Consider the following 27,129-nt stretch of genomic DNA (forward strand, 5'->3'; position numbering starts at 1 on the left):
TACAGGTTTTCTTACTTATTTACTTGGACTTAGAAAAATCTTTTTCTTTTCATTTTATTGTGGTAAGAACACTGAATATGAGATGATGGCCTCTTAACAAATTTTCTTGTGTACAATGCAGTATCGTTGATTATTGGTCCGTGTTATACAGCAGATCTTTAAGTCCATTCATCTGGTTTGACTAACACTTGATGCTGGTTGAGTACCAACTTCCTATAACTTCTTTCCCCAGTCCCTGGCAACCACTATTTTGCTCTTTGATTCCATGAATTTGCCTGTTTTCACTACCTCATATAAGGGGAACCATGCAATGTTTGTCCTTCTGTGACTGGCTTATCTGACATAGCATCATGTCCTCAAAGGTCATGCCTGTTGCTGGATACTACAGAATATCCCTCCTTTTTAAGGCTGAATAATATTCTCTTGTATGTCTACACCACATTTTCTTCTCTTTTCTTTTTTTAAAAGAATTTATTTATTTATTTGTCAGAGAGAGAGAGAGGACACACAGAGGGAGCAGCAGGCAGAGGGAGAAGCAGGCTTCCTGCTGAGCAGGGAGCCCAATGTGGGACTCGATCCCAGGACCCTGAGATCATGACCTGGTCTGAAGGCAGATGCCCAACCAACTGAGCCACCCTGGTGCCCTTATCCATTCATTTATTGATGGGAATTTAGGTTGTTTCCATATTTGGCTATTGGCACAGTGTTGTAGTGAACATGGAAGAACATGGAATATATCTCCAAGATCCTGATACATTCAGAGTGCTTGAAGAAGAAAACTGCCAACCAAGATTACTATACCGAGCAAGACTATCCTTCAGAAACAAAGGAGAGATGCAGACTTTTCCAGACAAACAACAGCTAAGGTGGGGAACATCAGACCCACCTTACAAGAACACAGAGGGGACTTCTTCAAGTTGCATTCAGTAGCAATGCAATAGCATAAGAAAGCATAAAGCTCCAAATATACAAATACAGAATACTGCAATGGCAGTGGGCAAATCCCTTTAATTCTGCTATAAAAATTACAAGACAAAAATACGAAAAACAACTAGAAAAATGTGTTAATAGATACACAATACAAATGTAAATTGCAACAACAATCACATAATCTGTGTCTGGAGGGGGAGAAGTTGAGTTTCTGTATGCAGCTCAAATGCTGGATGATGTTAGAACTAAGATATTTTTATCTATCTATCTATCTATCTATCTATCCATTGACAGAGCAGGGGAGGGGCAGGGGCAGAGGGAGAGAGAGAATCTCAAGCAGGCTCCATGCCCAGCATGGAGCCCAACAGGGGGCTCCATCTCCAAACCCTGAGATCATGAGCTGAGCTGAAATCAAGCATTGGAGGCTTGACCGATGGAACCACCTGGGTGCCCCAGAACTGTGAGATGTTTTATGGAAGCCCCATGGCTACCACAGAGAAAACTGTAAAATTATGCAAAAGAGAAAGAGAAAAGAATCAAAGTGCATCAGTCCTACAAAGAATCAACAACGTGGAGGAAGACAGCAAGAGAGGGAAAGGTGGACCAAAAAACTCTTCAAAGACTGACAGAAGGGGACGCCTGGGTGGCTCAGTGGGTTAAGCCGCTGCCTTCGGCTCAGGTCATGATCTCAGGGTCCTGGGATCGAGTCCCGCATCGGGCTCTCTGCTCAGCAGGGAGCCTGCTTCCTCCTCTCTCTCTCTGTCTGCCTCTCTGCCTCTCTCTCAAATAAATAAATAAAAATTAAAAAAAAAAAAAAAGACTGACAGAAGAATGAAAAATATGGTCATCGTGAATCCTTCCCTGTCGATAATTCCTTTCAATGTAAAGAAACTCCCCCATCAAAAGACAGAGTGACTAAATGGATTTAAAACAACAACAACAACCACAACCCATTGATGTGCTGTGTACCAGAAACTTGGAGGTTTCATTTCGGTTTGGGTTTCTGTGGTCCAGCGTGCTCCACGTGGAAGCCCCGTGTGGCCCGCGCTCCCAGCTCGCTCCCCTGGCCTCTCATGAAAAATCAGCCCGGTTGGGGGCGCTTTAAGACAGGGCTGTGCCTCGCTTCACTATCCTATGAGTAGAGGGATGCCCCTGGAGTGTGGTTCCTTCTTGGAAGAGGACGTGGCTCACGACTGAGGGGTTCCTGCTCTCCTATGATGGTGTCAGGCAAACAGATCACGTGGGAACCCTCTATCAGGTGCTCTTTTGACCTTGGCATTATACTGACCTCTCTTGCCAGTCTAGCCTCGAAAGAGGCCCTATCCTTTCCAGCACTGCTGGGCTCAACTCTGTCTGCCCTTATCAGTCCTCCCGTCCTTGCACAGAGAATCCGGGAACACATCAATTCCTATTGAAGACTGAGAAGCAGAAACACCCACATGCCTCCATCCACTCCCAAGTGTCAGATTCAGCAGATGGTCCCGAGAAGGCTTTCATGAACAGTACCCTTTTTGTAGGACGACCTCTCCTCCTGCCTTTCTAAGTATGTCTTTATGTACTTCATAGGAACCTTCATTTTTATTTACAAAACAAACATTTAGGTAGAGCTTCCAATAAGCCTGGCATTGCTTGCTTTGCAAATATCAGTTTAATCACCACGACAACTCTGTGAAGTAGATACTATCATTTCCCTGTGATATGAAGGGGGAAACTGAGGCACAGGGAAGTTAATATCTCGAAGCTGGAAGGCGACAGCGAGACCCAAACCCCAGGTGGTCTGGGGCAGAATCTGGGTCCCACCCCACTTGGCGACGCTGCAAACTCCTGGTGGTGCTCTCATGAGCTCACAGCTGTTAGGACTCAACCTATGGTAAAGTTAACCTGATAATTGTTATCTTCGGAGGTGCGTGTTGTCAGGCTGAGGTTGCTAGGCTCCTTCCTGGGGTATTTAACATGGGTGGCTTTGTGAATGGGTGATGGCCCCATGAGGTGGCCTGAAGACAGCAGAGGAAGGGTGGAAGTCAGGGCCTGGCTAAATCAACCCTCCTGCGAGCCCATGGAATCATGGCCTGTCGGGACAGCAAGGCCTCTTGCCTCCTCCCTTTATACAAATGGGGAAACTGAGGCAGAATGTGAGGTTTCCAGGCCAGTGTTCCCCCCCCCCCCCCAAGCCATAACCATTTGTCTCCTGGTGAGCAGGACTGGGAAGGTAGGACAAGCCTCCAGAGGGATCGGAGTTGGTTGGAAATAGGGAGCCATTGAGGGCTGCAGAGCAGGGGAGGGAGCCTGTGGAAATAAAGGAGTAGTGTGTCATCTGGATTGGGGTGTGAGCCAAGGATCTGGTCGGCAAAGCATTTTCCAGGTAGCTGACCTCAGCCTAGGAACCTGGATGAACTAAGAAATCAGGTGGGTGAGGCTGCCCCAGGGTGGGCCAGAGGAGCCGTGTGGGAGGGGTGCCAGGCAACCCAAGGGGAGTCTGTCTGCTCATGGGTGGAATATCCCGGGCTGTGTGTGGGATGTCATGGCCTTGGTTTCGGGTTGGAGAGGCCCCTTGCACCTGCCCAGTTTGCATTCTGGGCAGTGACTTGGCTGCCGCCGAGGAGAGAGCTGGCGGAGGCTGCGGGGAGACGCCAGGCCTGTGTTTTGAGCAGGAGCCAGGGCTGGATTCTGGAACAGACAGCGGGCCCAGGTCCAGTCCCCGTTGGCCCCTGATCAATGAAAACTGTCATAGGGCCAGCGCATTGCCGCCGCCTGTGGGCCGCTGAGATGGGCGGGGCCTCCCCGGGCGGGGGGTCCCCAGGGTCCCTGGCTCAGAGAACATCGATCAGCGCGTCCCCGCCCGCCAAGGGTGGGTTCCACCCCCGCCCCACTACTCCGTGATTCATTGCCCCATTCGTTCCTGCCTGACATCTCCCCTAGGATGGATCTGTCAACACACGGAGCAAACACAAGACCTGTGGAGAGGAGGCAGAGGAGGGTTAGCTGTTTACTTTTTTGGCTGCTGTTTTATGCGCTCTAGGCTCTGTGCCAGGTCTGCAGGGCCTTTGGTAATGAGCAAGAAATGTATGGTCCCTGTCCTCCATGAGTTTATGGAGCCTAGAGGGGAGACTGCCATCAACAAGGAGTAGTCCTACAGGGCACGAAGGACCACAGGGAGGCCGTCGGAGCTGGGGGGAGCACAGAGTAGCGGCCATGCTGAGTCTGTGGGGTCCTGGGCTGGCTTCTCCAGGAAGGAACATGACAGCTGCGCTGGGCAAAGGAATCAGGTGGCAGCAAGGTGAGAATGGCCTCGGCAGAGGGCAGAGTTGGAGAGAGAAGGTGGTGGACAGTGTGGAAGGCACCTACCGTGGGGACGTGGTGTGGTGGGCAAGTCTGGTTGCAGGTGGGTCTACCAGGGGCCCATTGACCCATGACTGTGCCACTCAACTCCTGTTGGCCTGGCCCAGCTCCTAATGGCTGCCCCTTCCATTCTCAAAAGTGACCTGGTTTGGGCAGTAAAATGATACAGGCACCCCAGAATCTAGATACTAGTGTTTTCATTTTACCGATGAGGAAACTGAGGGTCACAGACTCGAGTCAGTTGGGCCAGGCCCTGGAAAGAGGATGGGAATGGACCTGCGATGGGAACCAGGCCTCTCTGACGTGAAAGCTCAGGCTTTCCCATAAACCTGCGCCACCTTTCCTAGTAAAGTGTAAAGTCAGAGACATATGGAACTTGAATATTCCCTGAGCATGACTCTGCACAGCTTTGTACCAGGGCTGCATAGGGTCAGGGGAGGCTGGATTGCGCAGCACTGGTTCAGTGGCCCGTGACAGAAAACAAGCTCAAATTGGTCTAAGTAAAAAGGGGCGATTTATTGGTTCATGTTGTTGAAAAGTCTAGGGGAAGTGCTAGCTTCAGGCATAGTTTGATCCAGACACTCAGTGTTATTGGGACCCATTTTCTATTGTTTCAACTCCTGCATCTGTTTTCCTTCATGTTGCCTTTTTTCTTTGAAAGAATCTCCCTGTAAAGAGGTACAATGTTTTTCTTCAGTGTCACATTTCATTAATATCAGCAGAAAAAGAGCAGATACCCTGGGATTGCATCTCTTTGACCCAAGCTTGGATCATGTGCCCAACCTTGACCAATTCCTATGGCCAGGGATGTACAAAGTTCTCATTGGTCAGGCCTGGATCATGTACCCACCCTTGTGATGAGGGGGAGAGATCAGCCCTGTCTATGCCTTATGGATGAAAGTGGTGGAGGGCTAGGGTTTCCAGATATTATACAGGACATCCAGTTTTATTTATGTAAATAACATTTTTTATATAAGTATATCCCAAATACCTCATGAGACATACTTATATTAAACAATGACTAAATCTGAGATTCACGTTTAATTGAGTGGCTTGTGTTTTTCTTTGTGAAGTCTGGCCAGCCTGTGAGGGGTGGCTCTCCAGGGAAAATCAAAGTGTTGATAAGAAGAAGGAGGAATGAATGCTGGGAGGTGGGAAGTCGTTTGTCCAAATCACAGGAGATGCCCACTACAGAGGCAAAGAGAGGGATAAAAAGCTTTCTTTCAGCCTTGGATTCCTCCTGAAGTCAGCCCTGAGAGCTATGGATATTCAAGGAAGGAAGTCCCTGGAAGAGAAGGTGGCTCAGGAAGGGTTCTCTGTACTTGAACTAGGCCCCAGCAATGGGGAGGGGCATATATTGAAATGGAGGTGGGGTAAGTGGTGGGTGGGAGAAAATGCCCATTTCTCTCTGCCAATTGGCCTGAGCCCTGGTACAGGGTTCCCAGCCCATTACCTTTCGGGACTGGCCTTGGGGTGACTCGTACCTTTGTCTGAGACTAACCAGTTTGCTGGTCACCTATCTGCTCCATGGGAATTTACCAAATGTGTCAGATTCCTCCAACGATGAATCAGGTGGCAAGCCATCAGGTATATCATAGAAGCAGAGCCTGAGACAAGGGTCATGCGCAAGTTATCATGAAGAACGAGCTCCAGGGCAGACTGGGAAGGAAGGGAGGGACCTGCTGCAGGAAGCTCTGGAGCGTGACTTCTGCTTCAGAATTGGTCCCCACTGGAGGTAAGGAAGCTGGGCTCAGGGCCAGCTGGCGGAGGGCCAGGGGCGCTTCACAAGTATGGGCTGCTGGTGGGGAGAGCTCACTGAAGGTGGGGGTGAGGCCACGTAGAAATGGCAGGGGATCCAAGTGGGGGCCATCAGCAAAGGGCCTAGAGAAGTCGGGGAAACCTGCATGTTTGTGAGCATGAGTGGCTCCTTGGGCAGATCGTCTATAACATCTGAGAAACTCCACAGTGAAGAACCCAGGATCACCTCCAAACCAAACAGCCCACAGCACCCCACTCGTAGGGACACAGGTCTGAGAGCCAGAGCTTGCTGACTTGGTGTCCCTGCCCCCTGGATTCTGGTGGAGTTGAGGGGCTCTCGTCTTTATTGCTAGCCTCTGTGGGGACTGATTTTGACCAACTCTGGCTGCCGGCTTTGACCGTTCTGGGTTCTGACTGTGGCTGTCCCACTCTTCGGCTTTGTGACTTTGGGCAAAGGGCAGTCTCCTTTTGGGGCCTCAGTTTCCCCATCTGTTCTCTGAGAGGGTCTTACCCTGGAGTTCGCAGAAAGGTTTGATGTGTGGTTTTATTTGTGTGGCGTTATTCCAGGGGGACCTTCTCAGGGGAGTCTGGACCTTTCCTCAGGTCAGAAGCTCTGCTGGTCTGGCTCTGACGCCTGTGGTCTGAGAGACTGCACATGCGCGTCTGTGTGTTTCTTCCTCGACATCCAGAAACACACGGGTTCGTGGCTCAGGAGCCTCCGGCTTTCTTCTCGAGGGGTATCGGTCCTTCCCACCTGCACTGTGTGCTTCTGCTTCCCCATCCAGAACCTCTGTTTCCTTATATAAGAGGGGGTGAGGGCTCCTTGACCTCTTAGGGTTGTGGGTGAGTCTGACAACCTAGGGGCTGCCGTGGGACAAGGTGTCACAGGTGCAGGCCCTGTTGAGAGTGCCTTCTTGCCCCGGGACCCAAGGGCATCCTCCGACTTGGACGCTGGCCACATAGCATCTCCTTGGCCACCGTAGGCTTCCTGGGGGACCTCTGTGGCAACAGTGGACCACTGTGGTGACCTGTGGGGGTGAGCAGCTGCCTTTCATATTCCTACACCCCCCTCTCTAAACAAACAAACAAACGAACAAAAACCCCCAAAGGTTTTGGCTTGCCTGAGAATGAAAAGAGTAGAATTTGGGAGGTCTGGAGAGAAAGCTGCCACCCTCCCCCGCTCCCAGTGAGAGCCCCGGTTCACATGCTCAGCTGGCCTCATGCCATTTCTGGAATCAAAGCCTGTCTGCATTACATGACCACAAAGAAGGTCTTGCCAGTGCCGCCCCCACCCCCCAGCAGCCTGACCCGCCCGGCTTCCTCTGCACCCACAGCCAAGCTCAATGTGGAGCAGGTGGGTTCCTGGTGGGTTCTCTTCGTGGGCTGTGTGGGGAGGGAAAAGTGGGGTCTGGGGTACAGAGAGGCCCCTTGCCCCCCTGTCCCTCCTAGGTGGGATCCCAAACCACCCCATTTCACTTGGAAGGGCAGACCACACCCCCTGCTTGGCCCAGGACCCTTCTAGCTGACTTCTGTGGGTGAGTGCTTCTCAAACCATGTGGCCTGTTGCCATGTGTTTTAACGTGTTTTCTTCCAAATGCTTCACTGTGATTTCTGGTGGTCAAAGCAAGTGTGCAGGTTCCTGGCAAGCCATCTGACAGCCTCAACTCCAGCACCCAGGCACCACCTCTGGGAGTCCAGATCGGCCTCTCTGACCAAGGCACATGGAAACACGTGTCGATAATTTTAGTAGATGCCATCACTCCTCTCTGCACTTTGGTGACTGCTTTTCTCTTGGAGGAAAATGCGGGGAATGTTTTTCTGAGCCGGTAAATTTAGTCAGAGCCGCATTTAGTTGTGGAACACACATTCGTTGACTGCCTCCTCTGTCAGGCAGTATGTGGTATGTCAGATGGTGATGAATGCCCCAGAGGCAACTGAGGCAGAGAAGGGGTGAAGGGGAGAGCACTGCAGTTTAAATAGAGGAGTTTGGAAGACCTCACCCAGGGGACGAGGTGAGCCAAAGCCTGAAACGGTTGGGGAGCTGAACTATGTGGAGAAAGAGTTTCAGGCAGCGGGAATGGCATGTACAAAGGCCCTGAGGTAGGAATGTGTTTGCAGCTGGGAGGGGAGTAGGAGGCGAGGGCGGCCAAGGCAGAGTGCATGCAGGAGAGTAACAGTGGGCGGTAGACGAAGGGGCAGACAGGCCAGGTGGGCCTTGGTGTAGGGCACTTGTAGGACTTTGGAGAATGGCTGAGGGGGGGTCCATTGGTGGCCATCACCCAATGAAGAGGATGACCACTCTGCATGGCCTAGAGTGCACCATGGGTGTGGGGGAGGTGAGGACGTGCTGGGTTCCAGGTACATTTTGGAGATAGAGCCAACAGGATATAGTGGGGATTGGTTGGAAGGGTTGGAAGGGCAGCAGCAGACCAACTCCTGGGTTGCTGGCCTGAGTAGCAGGATGAGGGGAGCAGGATGTCGGGTGCAGGGAGACAATCTGGGAGGAAGGGTTTAGGGCAGTTGGGAGTCATGTTTGGCATGTGAAGTCACAGGGGCCTGTTGAGCAGCTCCGTGCACATGGCCGGTGGGTGGGAAGCCACAGCCGTCTCTTTAATGGAACAGTGCTTTAGAAAGCCTAGTGTCTTTTGAGTACAAAAGCATCGCATGTTCTTGGTTAAAAAAGACTGAGAGAAAGAGAGGGAAGGAGGGGAGGAGAGATAGCACAAATCCAGATTGTCTGGAAAAGCCGGCGGCTGCAGGGGGCAGCTCCCCACTGCCCATTCCTGCTCCCCCAAGGGAGCCTCTATTATCGATGGGTAGCATGTCCTTCCAGAAACGTTCTTTTGTTTATGAGCCCAGTGGGATTGGGCTCCAGGCTGTCCTCACCTGCTCTCCCCACTGCCAGCACCTGGGAACGCGGGAGCCTCCGTTCCCGAGCAGTGCTGCTAACCCTTCTGTTCTTTCATGGCCACCTTCTTATGGGACCCTCCAGGCACGCCTGTGTCACAGGCCCATTTCATGGGTGTGGACACTGAGCCTTACAGCCGTAGATCTGGTGGCACAGAAACAGCTAAGATTCTGAATGCATGGAAGCCTCTGGGAGTTCGGATGTCCCACTCTTGATGCTGCCCAAATGCAGTGAGGTGGGGACGTTGGGAGTCAGCGGTCACATTGCTAGGGAGTGGGGGACCAGACTTCACCAGCAGGCAGTCAGCAGTGGGGGTGGTGAGGGCTGGGGAGAGGCTGTAGGAGCTGGGCTGTGGGGCAGAGGGGGAGGAGGCCAGGACAGAGGGAGGGCTGGCACGGAGAGGCATCAGAGGGCCAGGAAGATGACTTTTGCAAGTACTTTAGGGCCAGATGGGGTGGACTGAGTATGTACACGTGTGTGTGTGTGTTCGTGTGTGTACACGTGCATGTGTGTGTGTATGTGTCTAGCAGGAGGGTCCCAGGGTGTGGCTCAAACCACTGTTCTCTTGTTCTCTGATGAAAATGAAGTGTCCTTAGATGTGCAAAATGAGACAACCTCGTTCCCTCCATTTATTTAAGTGAGGACATGCCGGAAGCTCAAGTCCCTTACTCCCAAGGCTGAGGGAGACTTCATGCTTCCCCAGGTCCCCAGATCACGCCTGGCCCCCAACTGGGGCAGGGTGCTCAGGCTCTCCCTGGGATAAGGTGGCCCCGGCTCTCTAAACCATTCTCTGGTAGACAGATGACAGCGGTGTGAGGCATGAGCAGCCTGGCTCCCGGCCACCCCGCTCGGCAGGGCACACCCGCGGGACCCTGGCAGCAGACCCACGGCCTGTCCCCGGGCCAGGAGCTGCTGGCAGAGGCTACCCCAGCTGCCCGGGGATCAGAGGCCCCTTTGGCCGCTCCTGTTCTCAGCACTCGGCTGTGTGGCCCCCCAGGCCGGCGGCGTGGCAGGTCAGTGGTGTGGCGTGTCCGTGATGTAGTGGGATTGGTGGTGTGGCTGGCCGGGGGTGGGGTAGGGGGCAGGCGAGAGGGCAGTGGGGGAGACGCGGAGGGCTGGCAGCCTGCTGGGGTGCTCCTGGGTTTGTCTTTGATCGGCTGTGAGGCCTCCCTGAAGGCAGTGGGGGTAGGTGAGAAGAGAGGAGGGCGGAGAAGGAAGGAGAGGGACCCCCTCTCCATCTCCCCTGAGAACAGAGAGGGAACGGCTGTCTTATGGCTCGCTGACTGCTTGGTGGATGTGCTGAGCGCTTTCCCCACACAATCACCCTTCTCCTTCAAAGTGGTCTTTCCAGGCGGCTGTTGTCACTCGTGCACTCAGGTGAAGAAACTGAGGCACAGACCGGGAAATCACTGGTACTAGGTCACACAGTATCAAGCAGAGGATCCAGGGCTCGGGTTTGAACGCTCAAGGGAGTCGCCTCACTCCGCTAAGCCTCGGTTCCCCCTACAGGGGGCGACAACGACACCCCAGCTCACAGGCCGCTCAGAGCGCTGAGCTAGGCACCAACAACGTGCTGAACAGAGCACTTGGCCCGTGCCAGCCGCTTGCAAAAGAAATGCTGGTAATTATTATCACTGAGTCCTTTATGTTTGTGACCTCAGTTCCTCCCACGCCCCGACAAGCCCGTCGGATCCTGGTTTCCACTGTAGAAACTCCTTTGAACTGCCATCTAGTAGGAAAATTCCCATCACGCCAACAGAGAAGCCCTAAGGCCCCACGTCCCGCCCAGCCCTGGACAGCCTGCCTTGCACTGGTTCATCTCCTGAGAGCGCTCAAGTCCTGAAGCCTGAAGATTAAGGCAGGTTCCGGGTGATGCCAAACTTTGCTGTTTCCTCTTGGCATCAGCTGGTTTTTCCTCCATGCCCAGGATTCCTGTTCCCAAAGAACAAGCCCCGGAGGAGGGGCCTGTGACCAGATTGGGGAGGGATGGGGGGAGGATCCGCTGGGGCTGGCCCCCTACCTGGGGTCTCCCTCCTTCCTCCCCCCACCCCTTCCCACCTGTCCCATTGTTCAGGGTCGGGGAGGGGGCAGAGGACTTCAGCTCCCCGCCCTTTAAACCTTGTCATTCCCATAGCATGATCTGCATTCTGCTGAGGGGATGGGGCTCGAGGTAAGCGGTAGACAGCTTGTACTTTATTTTTTTTTTTTTTTTTTTTTTTTTAAAGATTTTATTTATTTATTTGACAGAGAGAGATCACAAGTAGGCAGAGAGGCAGGCAGAGAGAGAGGAGGAAGCAGGCTCCCTGCTGAGCAGAGAGCCCGATGTGGGACTCGATCCCAGGACTCTGAGATCATGACCTGAGCCGAAGGCAGCGGCTTAACCTACTGAGCCACCCAGGCGCCCCGACAGCTTGTACTTTAATGGTTCTGCATTTGTTTAATATGAAATATATTTTTCAGAACCCCAGCAGTAACTAGGACATCACACCCACGATTTCACTGATCTTATCGGTGAGACTAGGTTTCAAAAAGAAAGAAAAAGAGAAAGAGATCCAATCTAAAGAGAAATGGGAATTACTCATGGGAGCCCAGGTGAGACCTAGTTCTGGGGGGGGCGGGTGCTGGTAGCTGGGACGATGGCATGTGGATGCCCGCAGCTTGGCATGTGGATGCCCGCAGCTTGTTGGGGGGACAACAGACCAGACTCTGCTGGCCCATTGCTGCCTCTGGCTGGCTGTGTCTCCAGGACTGGACAGAGCCGTCTTTGGGGGTCATTTGCACTCTATAAGGTATAGGGCCTGAGGGTCAGAGGAAGGGAGTGTGGCGGCCCCGGAGTTAGACCCCAGGGTTGGAAGTCCTTCCTCTGCTAGGCAATGCCATTCCACTCTCTGCCCGCTCTCCACCTTCCTGAGAAGCATTCCCTCAAGTCCAGGAAGCCAGCTCAGCCTAGAGCCCCGAGATGTGGGGGGCAGATGCTGGGATGTGCCCATGGGAGTAGAGGGATTACATCTTGAGCAGATAAAAACAGTCAGGGAGAAATCCAAGGAATTTTAATTACTGCCGCACATCTTTGGAGTTCGAAGGCCCGGTCCTTGTAGGCCAGACACGCAGGCCAGCTCTGCACCTTGAAACCCTCAGAGCCGCCTTCCCCTCTTCTGCTCAGCCCACCCCCCACTTCTCCATGTGTGCAGGGGCCCACCGCTCAGCTAGTGGTGGCAGCCTCCTCCCTCTGGCTTCCAAGCTTGCCTGGGCTCTTGGGCTGCAGTTTCAGGGGACTGTGACTTGGTTCTGCAGGTTCTGCGGGCCAGGGTGGGGGGCAGGTCACAGCTTTTGGTTGTAAGTGTGGAAGGCCAACCCTCATTGCATTGTGGATCAAACCTGCATTGTGATTAAGGCAGGTAAGAGCGGGTCTGGCCCCAGGGCTCATCCGACAGAGATCTATCTATTGAGAGTTGACTATAGATCAGGCCCATTCTAGAGCAGCATGGACCCAGTTCCCTTACCCTGGGGAGCTGGCTTCTAGAAATGAGCTGACCTAAGGTCTTGAATGATGGTGCTGTCCCGGGCACCGGCCTGTGTCTGTCCCTTCGTGAACTCTCACCTGGGGTGCACCGTCTCAAGCAGCTGGAGGTGACATTGGACACAGCCTTGGCACCAGAGAAGACTTCTTTCCCTCTAGTTCCCATGAAAAGGATCTTGGGGGGAGGACTCCAATTTGCTGAACTGGGGGACAGGTGCTGGACAGGGAGAACCTGTGGCCCTCACTAGGGGCTACAAGGCCCTGGGGGGCTGCGGTGTCCTCAGAGGGGTGTCACTTGCTTGAGAAGAGGTGCCATTTCTTTCTTTCTTTTTTATTTTTTTTTAAAGATTTTATTTATTTATTCAACAGACAAAGATCACAAGTAGGCAGAGAGGCAGGCAGAGAGAGGAGGAAGCAGGCTCCCTGCAGAGCAGAGAGCCTGATGCGGGGCTCGATCCCACTGAGCCACCCAGGCGCCCCAAGAGGTGCCATTTTTTCCTGGCAGCAGCCTCGAGGTCTAGGTTCTGCTGACATCTGGGAGTCCCCAGAGAGGAGGGAACCCCCAGCCCCTCCTGGACTGTCACTGGAGCTCAGGGCCCCCAGGAGCCTCCCCTCCCCCAGCCCTTTGTCAGTGGTTTTCTTTCAGCCTTGGCTTTGCACGTTGCACGGATGGGGAAAGAAGGGTTAATTCCTTGCCGTTATGACCTGCCATACCCATGGGCAGAGGGGCTCACTGGGACGGAAGTAACAGAGGTCCACGGATTAAGGTGCACAGTGGTGATGGGGACATTGGGGCCCAGAAAGTGGACGGGCCCCAGCTTTTTTCTCGGTCTTTAATTCCTGCTGGGTCAGGAGGCTGGAGCCCCCGAAAGCATCTTCTCAAGGGGACCATAAGCATCATCCTGGCCCACTGCCCCCACGCTAGAGACAAGGAGCCCAGGGCCTGGGTGGTTCTAACTCCGCTCTGCCACTTTCTCTCCTTAAGTGACCTGGGGCCAGTCTCTTACTCTGGCTGAGCCTCAGGTCCCTCCTGTCAAGGGGGTTACTGTGTGGCGTTTTATGAAACTAGAGTCAGTGGCCCAAGTGACCCAGGAATGTACTAGAATGCTTCTGAGGACGTTGACATTTCTCACGCCCATACCCCTCTCTCGTGCCTTCTCTCCCTGGTGGTAACCACAGGGAGGCCTGCAGTTTGGGTGCCCTCGTGGTATGTGTGTGTCTGGTGTTTTCTTAGAAGTATGAGTCACATTCTACTTCGCGTGTCCCCCATGTGGTGTGTCTCTCCGAATGCTGGGATTTACGGATCTGCCCGTGTCTTCCGAACCACCATGTGGCATTCGTGGTGTGGCTCTGGCATGGTTTCCAGCATGTCTTAGATTCTTGGTGAACTTGAGCAATTCACGTGAACTGTTGCCTCCCTGCTGCTCCTGTGAGAACATTGTCCTGGGTGGGTGGGTGGGGACACTAAGGATTTTGTGGGAGTAAAATGAGAGAACATTCCGAGCGTGTGGCAGAAGTAGGGCACTCTGAAAGGTGCAGAGAAGCCCACACTTAGTGTTTCCCACTACGTGTGTTTCGTTTGCATTTTCTCACTGACCCTTGACATCTAAATCGCCTTGTTTCAGAAGAGCAGAACGGGGGGCCCAGAGTGGTTCACCGAGGCGTCTGCTGTCGCTCGCTGCTGAGGCCAGCTGGGCGCCCTGACTCCCGGGTCTGGCCGGGTTCTGGGAATGGAGCATCCCTGCCCCGGATGGCCAGAGCCTGCTCCCGGCGAGGCCTGCCCACAGCGGCGCCGGACCCCCAGGCACGCCCGGCTGGCCTGCCTCTGCACTGCGCGCCGGGCGGACGGAGCTCGCCAGGAATTTCCTGGGGCAGCTCCAAGCCAGACTGCTTGGGTGGAAGGGTTAAAGGGTGGCTGGGTCGAGCCCCCACCTTCTCTTCCCCAGTATGGCCCAGTCCCGCACCTTCTTGGGATCTAGAAGTTGTGCCGTGTTCTATGGGCACAAGGAGTTCGCTTTGAAACCCCGTGGCACCGACATCTGTTAGCTCTTAGAGAACAGAAACATTGACAAAGAGCTGCTGGGCAGGCGGTGGGGGGAAGATATTAAGCTCAGGAGTAGGAGTCTCAAAGACAAAGAGGAAAAACCCCAACCAAACTCCAGCCGGCTCCCAAGCCCTGCTTTGATGTGGTTTCCCGTCCCCGGAGGCCTTATAAGGCCTTATGCCTGCAGTTCGGGGCTCTGGGTTGGTGCTGGCTGCACACTCAGCACCCGGAGGAGCTGGCCTCTCTTCCTGGGGCCCAGCATGGGGCAGGGGAGCTGCAGTGCCGGGACATGGCGGGGAGCAGGGGAGGAAGGAGGCCTGGGCCCTGTGGCCTGAGAGGCCATGGAACCTGGCCACTGGGCAGGGGCAGCCTGGCATCAGGCTGGGTGCAGCAGGAAGTCTGGAGATCTAGGAAGGCCTTTGATAACAACTTAGAGCCTAGTCTGAGGCCAACTGTCCTCAAGGCTAGAGGAGGGGGGCTGGGGACCAGGGGCCGGAGTGATGGCTAAGTAAAGGAAGAGTGAAGGGAAGTCACTCACCCCATGCCCCATACTTGGGTTTCCTACAAGGCAGTGGGGGAACCAGGCATCTGCCTCCCGGCCCTGCTCTGATACTTACTAGCTGTGTGACCTTACGCGAGTCATTTAACCTCTCTGTGCCTCAGTTTGCTCATCTGCAAAGTGGGGATAATAATGGTATGACCTCAAAAGATTGCCATGAGGATTAGACACAAAGCATTAAAAAGAGTGTGCTGGGCAGGAGAGTGTTTCTCAGTGTCTTTGAGGGCGTCTTGGGGCTAGTGAGTCCTTGAGATTCTCTGAGCAATGTTCTGGTAGCTATTTGACAATTGGAGTAGAAGAAGTAATAAACATAATTACCGGTCTACGAAGCCCCAGTCATGGTATTAGGTGTCACTTTAAGCGCTTTTCTGTGCAATGACTTACTTAACCCTCACACCCGCCCCGAGACGTCACGAGTGCTGTGGTCCCTTGTGTACAAATGGGAGGCTGAGAACATTCCTTTACCGCCATGCTTTAGTTTGCGTGAAGCCTAGCTGGGACTTGAACTGGGGTCTGCCTCCTTCTGCAGTGGGGCTCCACGTGGGGCTCGTGGCAGTCAAGGGGTCTGAGTGCCTTCCTATAGGATGGTCCTGAGGGCCTGGCCCCACACCTTGTTTGTGGGCCCCCCGTCCCCGGCCAGGGTTCTGCTGAGTCCCCAGTCTCGTGGGGAGGAGCTGGGGGCCTTTGAGACCTGCAGCAGCAGCAGGAGGCTGGGCCCTCGCCCAAGGAGGTGCAGCCCAGGCTGTTCTCCTTGCATATCTGTAAGTGTGGTCCCTGGTCCCTGACAAGTGCCAGGACTCTTGGCTGTCTCTATCCCCAGGCCCACAGGAGCCCTGATTCCACTGTCCAAGCTCGGGCCGGGCATCTGAGAAAACTGGCTGAAATCTTGGCTCTGCTGAGGATCCAGAGCAGGTCACCTGGCCTTGTGGAGCCTCCTCCTCGCTTAAATACAGGGCTTTTGGGAACCTTGTTCCCTGGAGATTCTTGGAAGAATTCCCTTGGTCAGTGCCTTATGCACCGAGAGTGCTTGGTAAATGAGGCGAGTGGCTCTCAGGCCCTTTATCTCCTGTGTCCTCTGTCCCTTTAGGACTGACGACTCTTTCTTTGTAGAAAAAAATAAAGGGTAACAATTATAACTCTCACTTTACAAACCGCAGATCACTTTTATGAGCGTTTATTCCTGGAGAGATGGAAAGTGCAGGGCAATGGTGAGAACTGAGGGAGATAATAAATTTACTTACAAGGCACCCCACATGGTGCCTGGCACTGAGGAGATGCCCGATAAGGTCCACTGCCCTGTCATTACTGTGGTTTATCATTGTACCCATTTTACAGAGAGATAGACTGAGGTTCCTAGAAAGCAGTGGCTGGCCCCATGTCCAAGGGTGAGGGAGACCATGGAACCAGGATGTGCTCCTGTGTCTGGCTCAACACTGCGCTGCCTCTGGCTTAGTGATTCAAAGCTTGAGGACCGCAGACATAGCACTCCTGGGACCGTCTGGTTTAGCAGATGAAATGAAAATTTTTTTTTAAAGATTTATTTTATTTATTTATTTTTAAAAGATTTTATTTATTTGACAGAGAGAGACACAACAAGGGGAACACAGGCAGGGGGTGGGTGGGAGAAGCAGGTTTCTTGCTGAGCAGGGAGCCTGATGAGCCCAATGCAGGACTTGATCTCAGGACTCTGGGATCATGACCTGAGTCGAAGACAGATGCTTAACGACTGAGCCATCCAGGCCCCCGTAAGATTTATTTTAGAGAGAGAGAGTGAGAGAGCACATGCATATGCTCAAGCAAGTGGTGGGAGGGGCAGGGGGAGCATCTCAAGCAGACTCCCCACTGAGCACAAGAGCCCCGTGTCGGGACTCGATCTCGCCACCCAGGAGATCACAACCTGAGCCGAAACCAAGAGTTGGACGTTCAACCGACTGCCCCACCCAGGCATCCTGGAGGAGATGGATTTTTGTCAGTGGACCCTGGTGCTGGGGAGCTTTTACGGTTCTACAGAGCAGGATAGGGTTTAGCCCGAAGAGACCGACCCCTGAAATTGCCAGAGCTCTGCTTTCCTATGCAGAGACATGCCTTTACTGTGTCAGGGAGGTCGGTCCTCCCCGCAGACAGTCCTCAGAACGTATGATACACACCACGAGGCATCGTTATCAGGGTTCCAGACGGCTGCTTTCTTGGGGATGGCGTTGGAGTCTCTAAACGCCTCCAAGTGTGCCGGTAGGAAGATGCACGCTCGAGAAGGGGTGCCTGACAGGTCCTGCCTAACTCACTGGGAGCGATCAGGGTGGCGGGCCAAGGTCAGTGCCGAGCCCCCACTTTCCAGAAGACCTCAGCGTGATCCCCTTAAAGCCAGTCACCTGGGAGGGAGTGCTGCCTGCCAGCCTGTCTGGGGGAGGCGGCATCCGTCTTCCTCTGGCATGAAAGATGGGCTCTAATTGGCTGCCAGAGTGTCCCAGCCATCTAATGATGCCGCCCCAGCACGCGTGCCTTCCCTGTCACCCGCTCCCAGCTTCCCTGTCAACTCCGGTGCTGTTAACAAAAACAGCCAGTTTACAAGCCCAGGAAGTGTTCGGTGATTATGGTAATTGGCAGAGGAGGGGGGAGAAACCGCCTGGGCTCCAGGAATCAAGGAGCCTGGTTTTGAAGTCAGTGAGACGCCAGGGGTCTGAATGACCACATTTTCACAACCTGCCAGAGGGGGAGGTGCTTTGGAAGAAGAGGTAGAATGGAGAACACCAGCCCTAATCCATAAAATGTTAGCTGTTGATCCTTTTAAAACAAAACAAAACAAAACAAGAGACTTTGCTCCAGCTGTGTCCAGCTGATAAGATCAGCTCTACCAAGCATGATTCTGGTTTCTTTCATCAAGATAAGCACTGGTGTTTCTGTTAAGTATCTGAGGTGCTTGGATTTTTCAAAGAGAGGGTGCATTCTCTTTTTCTTTCTCTTTGCACTTTTTGTTTTTGTTTTTGTTTTTCCAAAAAGAGAAGTTGGTGACAGCTGCTGAGTTTTTTTTCTTTTTTTTTTCATTGCTTGTCATTTTGTTTTTCCGAGAAGCACTGCCAAGAGCGTTGTTGTGGCATCAAAAGAGATAAGGCAGAGTAATCTTCCCAAACTTTGTCTCTCTGCCGGAAGAGGAGCCTTTCCCAAAGTGGGTTCCTCAGAATACGAATTCCACGTGATGCTTTTTGAGACACAAAACTCCATTGTCTCAGTAGATTTGAGGAATGCAGTAGAAGTTAACCGCGCGGATATTCAGTGTATGTTACTATAGTAAACGCTTCAGTAAGGGATCAGTCTGACATGAAAACAATCTTTTTTTTTTTTGATCACAGAACTATTAATGGCAGAATCCCAATAATGCAAAACACGGACTGACAAGTGCTGATCTTGCTTCTTCTATATATCTAGGGTCCTCCTGCAGGGGTCGGGCAAGATAGGTAGCCTCTTTGTGGACATTCCAGAAACCTCACAGCCCATGGGCTAACCAGACTCCCTGTGTCAACCTGACAGTGCCTGAGTGACAGCCTGACCAGGCTGGTTGGGAGTGACTCAGCCACTGGGCATCCTGAACTCACACGTGGAGCACAGGGCAAGGCTATGAAAGACCAGGGTAGGTTCTAGAAGGTGTGTGCACTGGGGAGAGGTGGCAGGCATGTCCAAAGATCACTCAGGAGGCTGAGCATGCAGTTTGCTGAATGTGATGCTGGAGAGTCAGGGGAGCCATGTTAGGGGCAGTAGAGACCCACTCCCGTGCACACCAGGCCCTCTTTTTTTTTTTTTTTTTTAAGATTTTATTTACTTATTTGAGAGAGTGTGTGTGTGTAAGTGAGCACAAGTTGGGAACAGAGGGAGAAGGAGAAGCAGACTGCCCACTGATCAGAGAGCCCAAGGCGGGACTCGAACCCAGGATCCCAAGGTTGTGACCTGAGCCGAAGGCAAACACCCAACTGACTTAGCCACCCAGGCGCCCCCACACCAGTCCTGCTTGGCAAACGCATGGAGACAGCCTGCCTGGGACCCTCTGCTGGGGGAAGGAGTCCCACTGAGATCCCTTCCTGGGGCCCACAGGGGAGGCTTGTTGGTCCTGAGTCCACCAAAATTGACTCTGAGGGATAGAGCAAGGACGTTTTCTCATCTTGTCTCTGTCTTTTTGGTGGAACTTCCTTTCTGAGAGAATTGTGCAGTACCATAGTGAGCTATAGGCTGAGAAAACCTACTTCTTAAAAAGCATGGTGACAATCCACTTTTCAAGCAAGAGTATCCACCAGAGTTGACCTAGATTCCCATCAGAAGAATCAGGGCAGGACCCCTGCTTCCTTGTGACCAGCCAGGCACACGTTCGGGACACCATCCCAATACTGGGTTCCTCCTTGACTCTGTCGGATACTTACTTAATGTCCCTGCTTTGTCTTCCTCTAGGAGCTCGTGGGTGACGTTTTCAGAGAAACGCTCAGTGAGGAGGAGGAGGAAGACTTTCGGCTAGAAGGTACTGAAGTCCATCACTCTCTTCCCAGGGCACCGTGAGATGGGGAAGGGGGCATCTGGCCTACCGTGCGCCCTGGGCACCCTCCGGAAAATCTGCAGACCAGGTGGAGGACGGGACCCCAACTGTCAGTGCGGATAGTAGGGTGACAAGCAAGAAGGGAGTGTGACTCTTCATGGGTCCGAGCCCAGAGTGGAGCCGGGCTCCTGAGGCTCACGTCCTGGCCCCGCTCCGTATTGGATACGTTGTTTTAGCTCAGCTTTCCCACTGTGGGGAGTGACCATAAGGTAAGCACTATGAAAAGTAGCCGTCCTATTTCCCCGATTCTCAGTTCGCATCACTCACTTGGAGCACAAGCTTGCCTACCAACAGCCCTCCACCGCCCCCTCCCCTCTCACGTCTGTAGCTCTTGCTCTTGCCTTTGTTCGAGGGGAGGCCCCTGTTGTAGAAGGACGAGGATCCTGGAGCAGAGGGCTGGCCGGCCACAGGCGCCCTCACTTGACTTCAGGCAGGGTGCGCCACCTTCCTAGAAGAGCCTTGGTTTCCACGTTCAGAGAGTGGGAACGAGAGCCTCCTCCCTGCTTGACTCCCTGCGCTGGTAGGAAGGACAGACGGCAGCATTTGCTAAGTGGGATGGCATTTATTTCCATTTTGCACTCCGGGAAGCGCATCACTGACCTGGGGAAGCCTTAGGTTGGTAGGAGCCTTGCGGTGGAGATGGAGGGGAGGATGAGCAGCTCGCAGGAGAGCGGCGGTGGGGGTGGGGGGGCAAGAGTCTTGGCGGGGAGGGGGATCTAGGCCTTGGGGCCCTCTAGGGCCTTGAGAGGAGAGCAGACAGTGCCAAGAGCTTCTCGAGGGGAGCCTGGGCCAGGCCTGAGGACCGTGGCCGCGTGCGCCTGTGAGCTGTCAGCTCCCGGCCATCTGCCCGCCCCCGGCCATCTGCCCGCCCCCGGCCATCTGCCCTCAAAGAAGTCCCCGAGCTCGTGTGCACGTTAGACTTTGAGAAGCAGAAGAAGAAGACTGTTTCGAGAGATTCACTCGGTTGCCCAGGAGTTGGAGGCAGGCTGGGACTCAGGGATCTGTTGCACTTCGCTCAGATACAAGCAGGTCCTGAATCAAGGGTTGAGGGGAGTCCTGTGGACGGAAGACTTTGTGCGGGCTGCAGGCTGTTCACCTGCAGCGCTGGGGGTGGCACTCAGAGCATCTGCTTTGCTTCTGTCATTCCCCTTGGCTCCGCCAAGCCTTCCCTCTCCTCTTTGGCTCCATAGAGAGATGCCAGGAGTTGGTGCTTTGAGATCTGGGGGGTCAGGTAAAGTTGGGCAGGATATAAGCCCTGGCGGTTCAAGGGACTCCAGACATGGATTCCATGGGCTTCGTTTCTCATTCCAGTTATATATTCATTCCCTGCTCCTTCGCATAGTGACTCATTACCAAGTTCATTCTCTTGTTCATGCATCCCTCCACCTGCTCTGTCCATCCCCCACTTGCTACCCATCCAACCAGCCACCCGTCCGTCTGTCCCTTCATTCACCTATCCCTCACCCCTCACCCCTCACCGACCCACCACCCACCCACCCGCTGGCCATGCTTCACCCATCCATCCATCCATGGGTCTCCCTACTCTCCTGTCCCCCGCCCCCCAGCCCGGCCGTTCTGAGTCATCCATACTCCCTCCTCTGCCCAAGTGTTCGTCCCCGGTCCTTTATCGCTTCATCCATTCATCCACTGATCCATCCTCCACTTGTTGTCAGTCTGTCCCTCTTGTACTGAGCCCCTCATTACTGCCCCAAATGAGGCCCTTCTCTGTCCATCACGGCTCCGTTTACAACCGTGTCATTGACTTCAAATGAGAGGTCTTTCCCTGCAAACAGACGCGGAATGGCCTACCCGTGGAATCTACTTCCCTCTGGAGGGGAGGGTAGAAGGAATGCTGGCCTGAGGAGCGTCTAGACCGGGCTCCCCTCAGCTCTGGTCACAGCCCGCTGTGGATCGTGGCCAGGTCCCCCCAGCTCTGGGCCTCCTCACCCTCTGTCACCTGATGAGTGGGGACGTGGAGCTGGGCTTTGTGGGTGCGCAGAGGATGTGAGCTCCTCGTAGGGAGAGGGAAGCCCTGCGGTGGGGAGAGGGCAGCGCTTACAAACATTGGCCAATGGATCTGGGATGAAGGTGGGGTACCCAAGGTGCCCCAGCTCCTGCTGGAGAAACGGTGTCAGCTTGACCGCACTGGGTCTGATCCCATGGCCCACCAGCTGCATGCCAGGCTCAGAGGGTGGCCCAGGCACCTTGCTAGTCCCTGGTGATGTCCAGGTGCCACCACTCAGGAAGGAGGGGATTGGGAGCCACTTTCCTGCCTCACTTTCCCCACTAGGGGGTCGGACTAAGTTGTTGGTGGTGTAGGTTTTTGGCTTTTTTCTTCAAACAACAGTTTACATAGAAGCAGAGAAATAAAACATCAGGCTGCAGAGAAATGCAGTGTGCCCTGGCCGGTATGTTTTACGTAAAAAGGGGCACGAGACAATGCTCTGTGTTTCCTACGTGTGTGAGTGGAGAGCGCGTGAGTGTTACTGTGTGGCTGGAGGGCTCCACAGGCAAAGATAGGGGCTCCTCTCAGACCCGGCAGAAGGATATTAAAACCAGAAAGAGCTCTCCAAGAGGACTGCATTGTTAATGGGGATGAATGTTTTAACTTTCCCAAGAAGAATGAATTGAAAGACTCACGGCAGATTTTAAAAAGTGAAAACGATGAGTAGATGAGGTGGGAAGAGAGAGGCGGCTCAGGTTTGCACCGGGACCGGCCTGCCCGGCTCCGACACTCCTGGGAGGGATGCTGGGCCCATGACTGTCTGTGGTTCCGTGGTCACCCATGGCCACGGCCGCGGCCACAGAGACGCATCCACCTGGCCCCGGGGCATGTCCCTCTGTGGTCCGGGCCTAGCTAGAGCACTCCGAATCCTGAATCTCTTCTTTGTCTTCCTGTTGGCCAAGTTCATTGCCTCTTGGCGGGCTGGAGGGCTGTTGAAGGGAGAAAAAAGGCCATCTGAGGCGTGAAGATAAAAAGAAGTCTTTTAGCCATCCCCGGAGAGGACGGCTTTAGCTCCTGCGTTGTTATGTAAAGCCGGCCCTAATCCAGCATCTTAACCGCCTTAACTGGCCAGCTGGGAGCTTGCGGGATGGCAGATTAAGTCTGGGCTTGGTTCGAGGGCTGCGCAGCTCCTTTTGAACTGTGGAGAGAACAAAGTAAACATCAAAAGTCCCAAGCTCCCGAGAGCTGGCTGGGCGTGGCAGGGGCGGGACCCACGGTAGGCTCTGCAGGGGAGGAGGGGAGAGGGGACCCTCCCTCTGCTGACCCAGCAGGGGTCTGAGCAAAGGGGAGGGACACCCCACACTTCACTGGGTCCCCACCTGGCTTCCCTATCTCCTGGTCGTTTGGGACAGGTGGTGGCAGCCCATGGCTTGTGGCCTGAGGTGCAAATTGTTGGGCAGGACCTCCTTACCCGAATGCCCCCCACCCCAGAAGCGCTGTGTCTCGGGGTGTCCTCCCCACACTCAGGGCAGCTTTTGCTCTGTGCCCTTGAGAAGGGAAAGACCTATACATGGCCACAAGTCCCTCCTCTCTGGGTCCCCTCTCTCGCTTCCACTCAGGGATGTTCCCATCCCTCCCAGAGGCTTGATTCTGGTTTCTGGCCACAGACTCCCAACACCGTGTCTGTTTCCTACCCTCCAACCTCCCCGCTTGGGGCTGGAAGCAGGTGCATTGCTGTCTGTCTGGCATCTCTAGAAAGCTGACTCCAGAGGGCTTGAAGTCAGGTGACACTTCCCCCTAGGAGCCCAGACCCTTCCCCCAGCCTGGGTTTGGCCTGACTGGGCCCCTGGGGGTCCTCCCTTCCCTGCCCCCTGGATGGATTTATTAGAATAGAGCGTCCTGCCAAGCAGGGTGGTGGTGCTGGGAGGGGGGTGGCTAAGGCCCTGGGGGTCTGCGTAGCCCCCACTCTGAGCTCAGGACCCATCTGACTCCCCATGGCACCCAAAATTTGTCTCCCTACCACCGCCTCCGAATCTGCGAGAGGCACCTTGCTACCTTTATTCAGGCTTTTGGGGGATTTGCAAGTCCGAACCCGGATGCGGCCTGGCTTTAACCGGCACTGTCTGGGTGACTTTGGGTGAATCGCTTCACGCCTCTGGTTTTCATTTTCCTTGTTGGGGGTCATCAGAGCCCTCGTGCAGGGTGCCTGTGAGGACGGTGAGGTGGCTTACGTGAGCACGGAGAGGATCGCGGTACGGAGTAAGTGCCCAGCGTACGGGAGCTGGCAGGAGTCTTGTTGTTCCACGGGTTCCTTCTTGAAGAGGAGCCAACTGGTGTTTATAATTATTTACTAGTCCAGATCAAAGAAGACCTATTTTCAAAGCTTCTCTAATCCTATTAGAACCTCTCCTTCCCCTCCCGGTGCGTGACACAGAGTCTGGCGTGCTTTACATGCTCAGTACATACTCCTGGAAGAAGGAAGTCAACAGCATCAAGTCTCTGAAGTCATGCAGTCCCCTCCTTTGGGCCCTCCGGGCAGGTTCCACATACTCTCCCTTGGCCTCTGTCCCTTTGTCCCGGCCCCCAGGTGTGATGTATCCACCACTCATAGACCCGAGGAGCCCTCAGGAGGCCATGGGTCCTCCTCATTTGTAGTTGGAAAACCAAGGCCCAGAGAGGGGATGTGACCTGCCCGAGGTCACACAACAGACTGAGAACAGAACTCGGGCCTCTGGCAGGGTGTCATACGAGGGATGCGGGAGGGGCCGTGCAAGTTTCTGGTAGTGGCGCCCGGCCAAGAGGTAAAACCCGGTGAAGGGTAGAGGGTGGCATGTCCCCCTCTGAGGAGGTGATGTGTCAGCCGAGATGCAGGCACCACAAGGACGCCAGCCACGGAGGGCGGGAAGGGAGAGCAGCCAGGAGGAGCAAGCGAGCAGTACCCCAAGGGGGAAAGAACCTGGGGTTTGGGGAAGCACAGAAGGGGGGCCTATGCAGCAGAAGGGGACACCGAGGACCAGGGCGGGCGAGTCAGCAAGGGCGGGACCACGTGCCTGCTTGTAGGCTGCTTTTGAAGAGAAAGCATTGGATACTTGTAAGCCGTGCTTAACAGAGAACTTGTGGCTTCTTGGAACGACGGGCCCTGCGGTGGGAGGAGGAAGGAGGCCATGGCAATGACCGGATTCCAGCCGTGTGGGCCAGGGTGATGGCATCGGACATAGGGCTGGAGAGAAGTGGGTGGGCCTCGGGGTTGGCGTGGGAGACGGGAGGAGGGGCAGGGGGTAGATGAAGGAAAGAAAGGGATCCTGGGCTCCCCCTCCCCCCACCGTGGACTCCTGGCTTAAGGACCAACAGCAAGGCGGGGGCCCCTTGGGAGGTGGCGTTTTGGTCCCGCGACCGTGAAGGCTGACCGTCGGGGGGCTGTGGGACATCCCAGGAGAGATGCCAAGTAGACAGACGGTTGGACACTGAGTCTGGAGGTCGGGGAGCAGCTGGGAGGGGGGAGACAGCGAGAGCATGGGAGAGGGAGGACTTCTAAGGACATCTCCCCTGCAAAGTCCTGTCAATCACTGGGACTGGCCGGTGGTTCCCTGGAAGTCGGAGAGGAGGAGGAGGTGACCAAGGAGCAGCAGGACCCCCCCACCCCCACCCCGCCACTGCCCATGGAGGGCAGGCAGCCCACACCCTGCTGGCTGTGCGCTTTCAGTTCAGAGCCTGTCCTCCTGCGAGTTTCAGTGAGCCGGACTCCACTGGGCGGCGGCAGTCCCCCCAGCGGCCCCGGTGACAGCGGCTTCTCTCGAGTCTGTTTTTCATAAAAGCTCAGCTGGAACAGTGGAAATTCTGACTCGTGTCAGATACCGAGGAGGCTTTAGTAGTTTCAAGTAGCTCGGGGTTAGATTTTAAAAGTTGAATTTCATCACATGTTTTAACTTGGGCGGGGAGTAGAAGGGACATGGTATTTTTAGCCCAAAAAAGCTTTTTTCTCTTTCCTGCTCCCTCTCTGCCGGCCCTCCCCCCTCCCTCCCTGAACAGATGTTCCGTTTCAACCCGATTCAAACCTCAAAGCACAGTGGCCATCAACCTTAGGCTCTGATGAGGGAAAAGGCCAGAAAGCTATTTGTTGGGAAGGGTTTTTTTTTTCTTTCTTTCTTTCTCTTTTTTCCTTTCTTTTCTCCCCTCAGTCATAGCTGGTCCTTAAATAAGATCTCCCTACAGTAAAATGCAGCCTGGGAGGGAAGACCGTGGAGGAGGAAAACCCAAGCTGGCATGTCTGAAATCAGGAAGGGGTAGACACCCACTAGTAGAAAGTGCCAGAAACTACCTTGGGGAATCCTGCCTCATTAGGTCAACTCCTCTTTGGGCGGTGGTGGTTTTTGTCTTGATAAGCAGGGGCTTAGAGTTAAGTTGGGATTCTTGGGGTTCTTTAGACATTCAACTCAAATGTGCCAAAGCTTTGGCTGGTGATCTTGAAAAATCCTAGCATAGATCTTGCCTAAAAAGGGCCAGCTGGATCCTGGAGCTCAAACCATGTCATCCACACTCATATCCACTCCCTCCCTCCCTCTCCCCTTCCCTCTCTCAACTCTCCCTCTGCCCCTGTGTTTGTCTCTCCCACTAAGGTGGCCAAGGGCAGCTACCCAACTCTGGGCACTCCCGTCATCTGAGCCCAGCTGCTCAGGTGGAGGACAGCCCCCAAGTCTCAGTACTTGTTGCAAAAGTTTGCTTCTTGCCAGGTGGATCTGGGTTGTATGGCCCCTGACCCGTTTGGGGGCTGTCTTTAAGAAAAGAATACAGGGATCTTTTATTTATTGACTGGTTTACACAGTTCTTTGATAACTCTGAACCAGTTGACAGCTCCATCCGGTAAACTTAAATAAATATATCTCCAACTCAACCTTCCCTTAGCTCAATTACAGAAACGCCTCTTCGCCCCGACACTGCGTGATGCATTAGGACATTTGCATCAGAATGGAAAAAGATGGTGGTTGTAACCAGTTGAGGTTCAAATACCTAATTTTTGAAAGTATCGGAGAACCCAATGACTATGGGAACAGGGGGCCAGGGCCCATGCAAGTGAAGGCCCCATGGGCTCTGCATCTCTGGCTTCAGGATGCACCCTCTGGTACTGACCTAGGAGCCCCCCAAATGGCCATCAGGATGAAATTCATGGTGTCAGAGCTAGGGGCTGGGTGCATCCCCAAAGCCGGGGTGGGGTCAGCCCTCCGTAAACTATGTGGATTGAGATGGGAGAGGGGTGGCCCACCAGAGGAAACCCAAAATGCTCTTCTCAGAAGGGGGACCAGGGTGGCAGGACATGTGGGAGCAGGTCTAATATTGAGTGATGGAGTGGAGAGACCAGGGGCTGGGGAGTCAGGAAACGGGAATTTTCATTCTTCTGTTTCTACACTTTCCGGGTTCAAATCCCACTTGTGCTACTGACTGTTGTCTCATTTTGATGATGGTGGTGAAGAGGAGGATGTGGGCAGTGTTGATGTGCCTAGATATGGTGTGACAGGCACTATGCCATCTCTTGGGGGCTACTTGAGGAAGATC

General features: G+C 54.1%; 1 protein-coding gene across 1 annotated transcript in view; it reads left to right on the plus strand.

Annotated features, from left to right (window-relative positions):
• The window catches only part of NKD1 (NKD inhibitor of WNT signaling pathway 1), an 83,448-nt gene that overhangs the window by 38,179 nt on the left and 18,140 nt on the right, over positions 1–27,129 (plus strand). Inside the window, exon 4 of the mRNA XM_059381446.1 lies at positions 19,493–19,559. Within this exon, the coding sequence (XP_059237429.1) occupies positions 19,493–19,559 (67 nt within the window). The remainder of the gene's footprint in view (positions 1–19,492; positions 19,560–27,129) is intronic.

Source organism: Mustela nigripes, chromosome 17 (genome assembly GCF_022355385.1).
Source record: "Mustela nigripes isolate SB6536 chromosome 17, MUSNIG.SB6536, whole genome shotgun sequence".
Taxonomy (NCBI): domain Eukaryota; kingdom Metazoa; phylum Chordata; class Mammalia; order Carnivora; family Mustelidae; genus Mustela; species Mustela nigripes.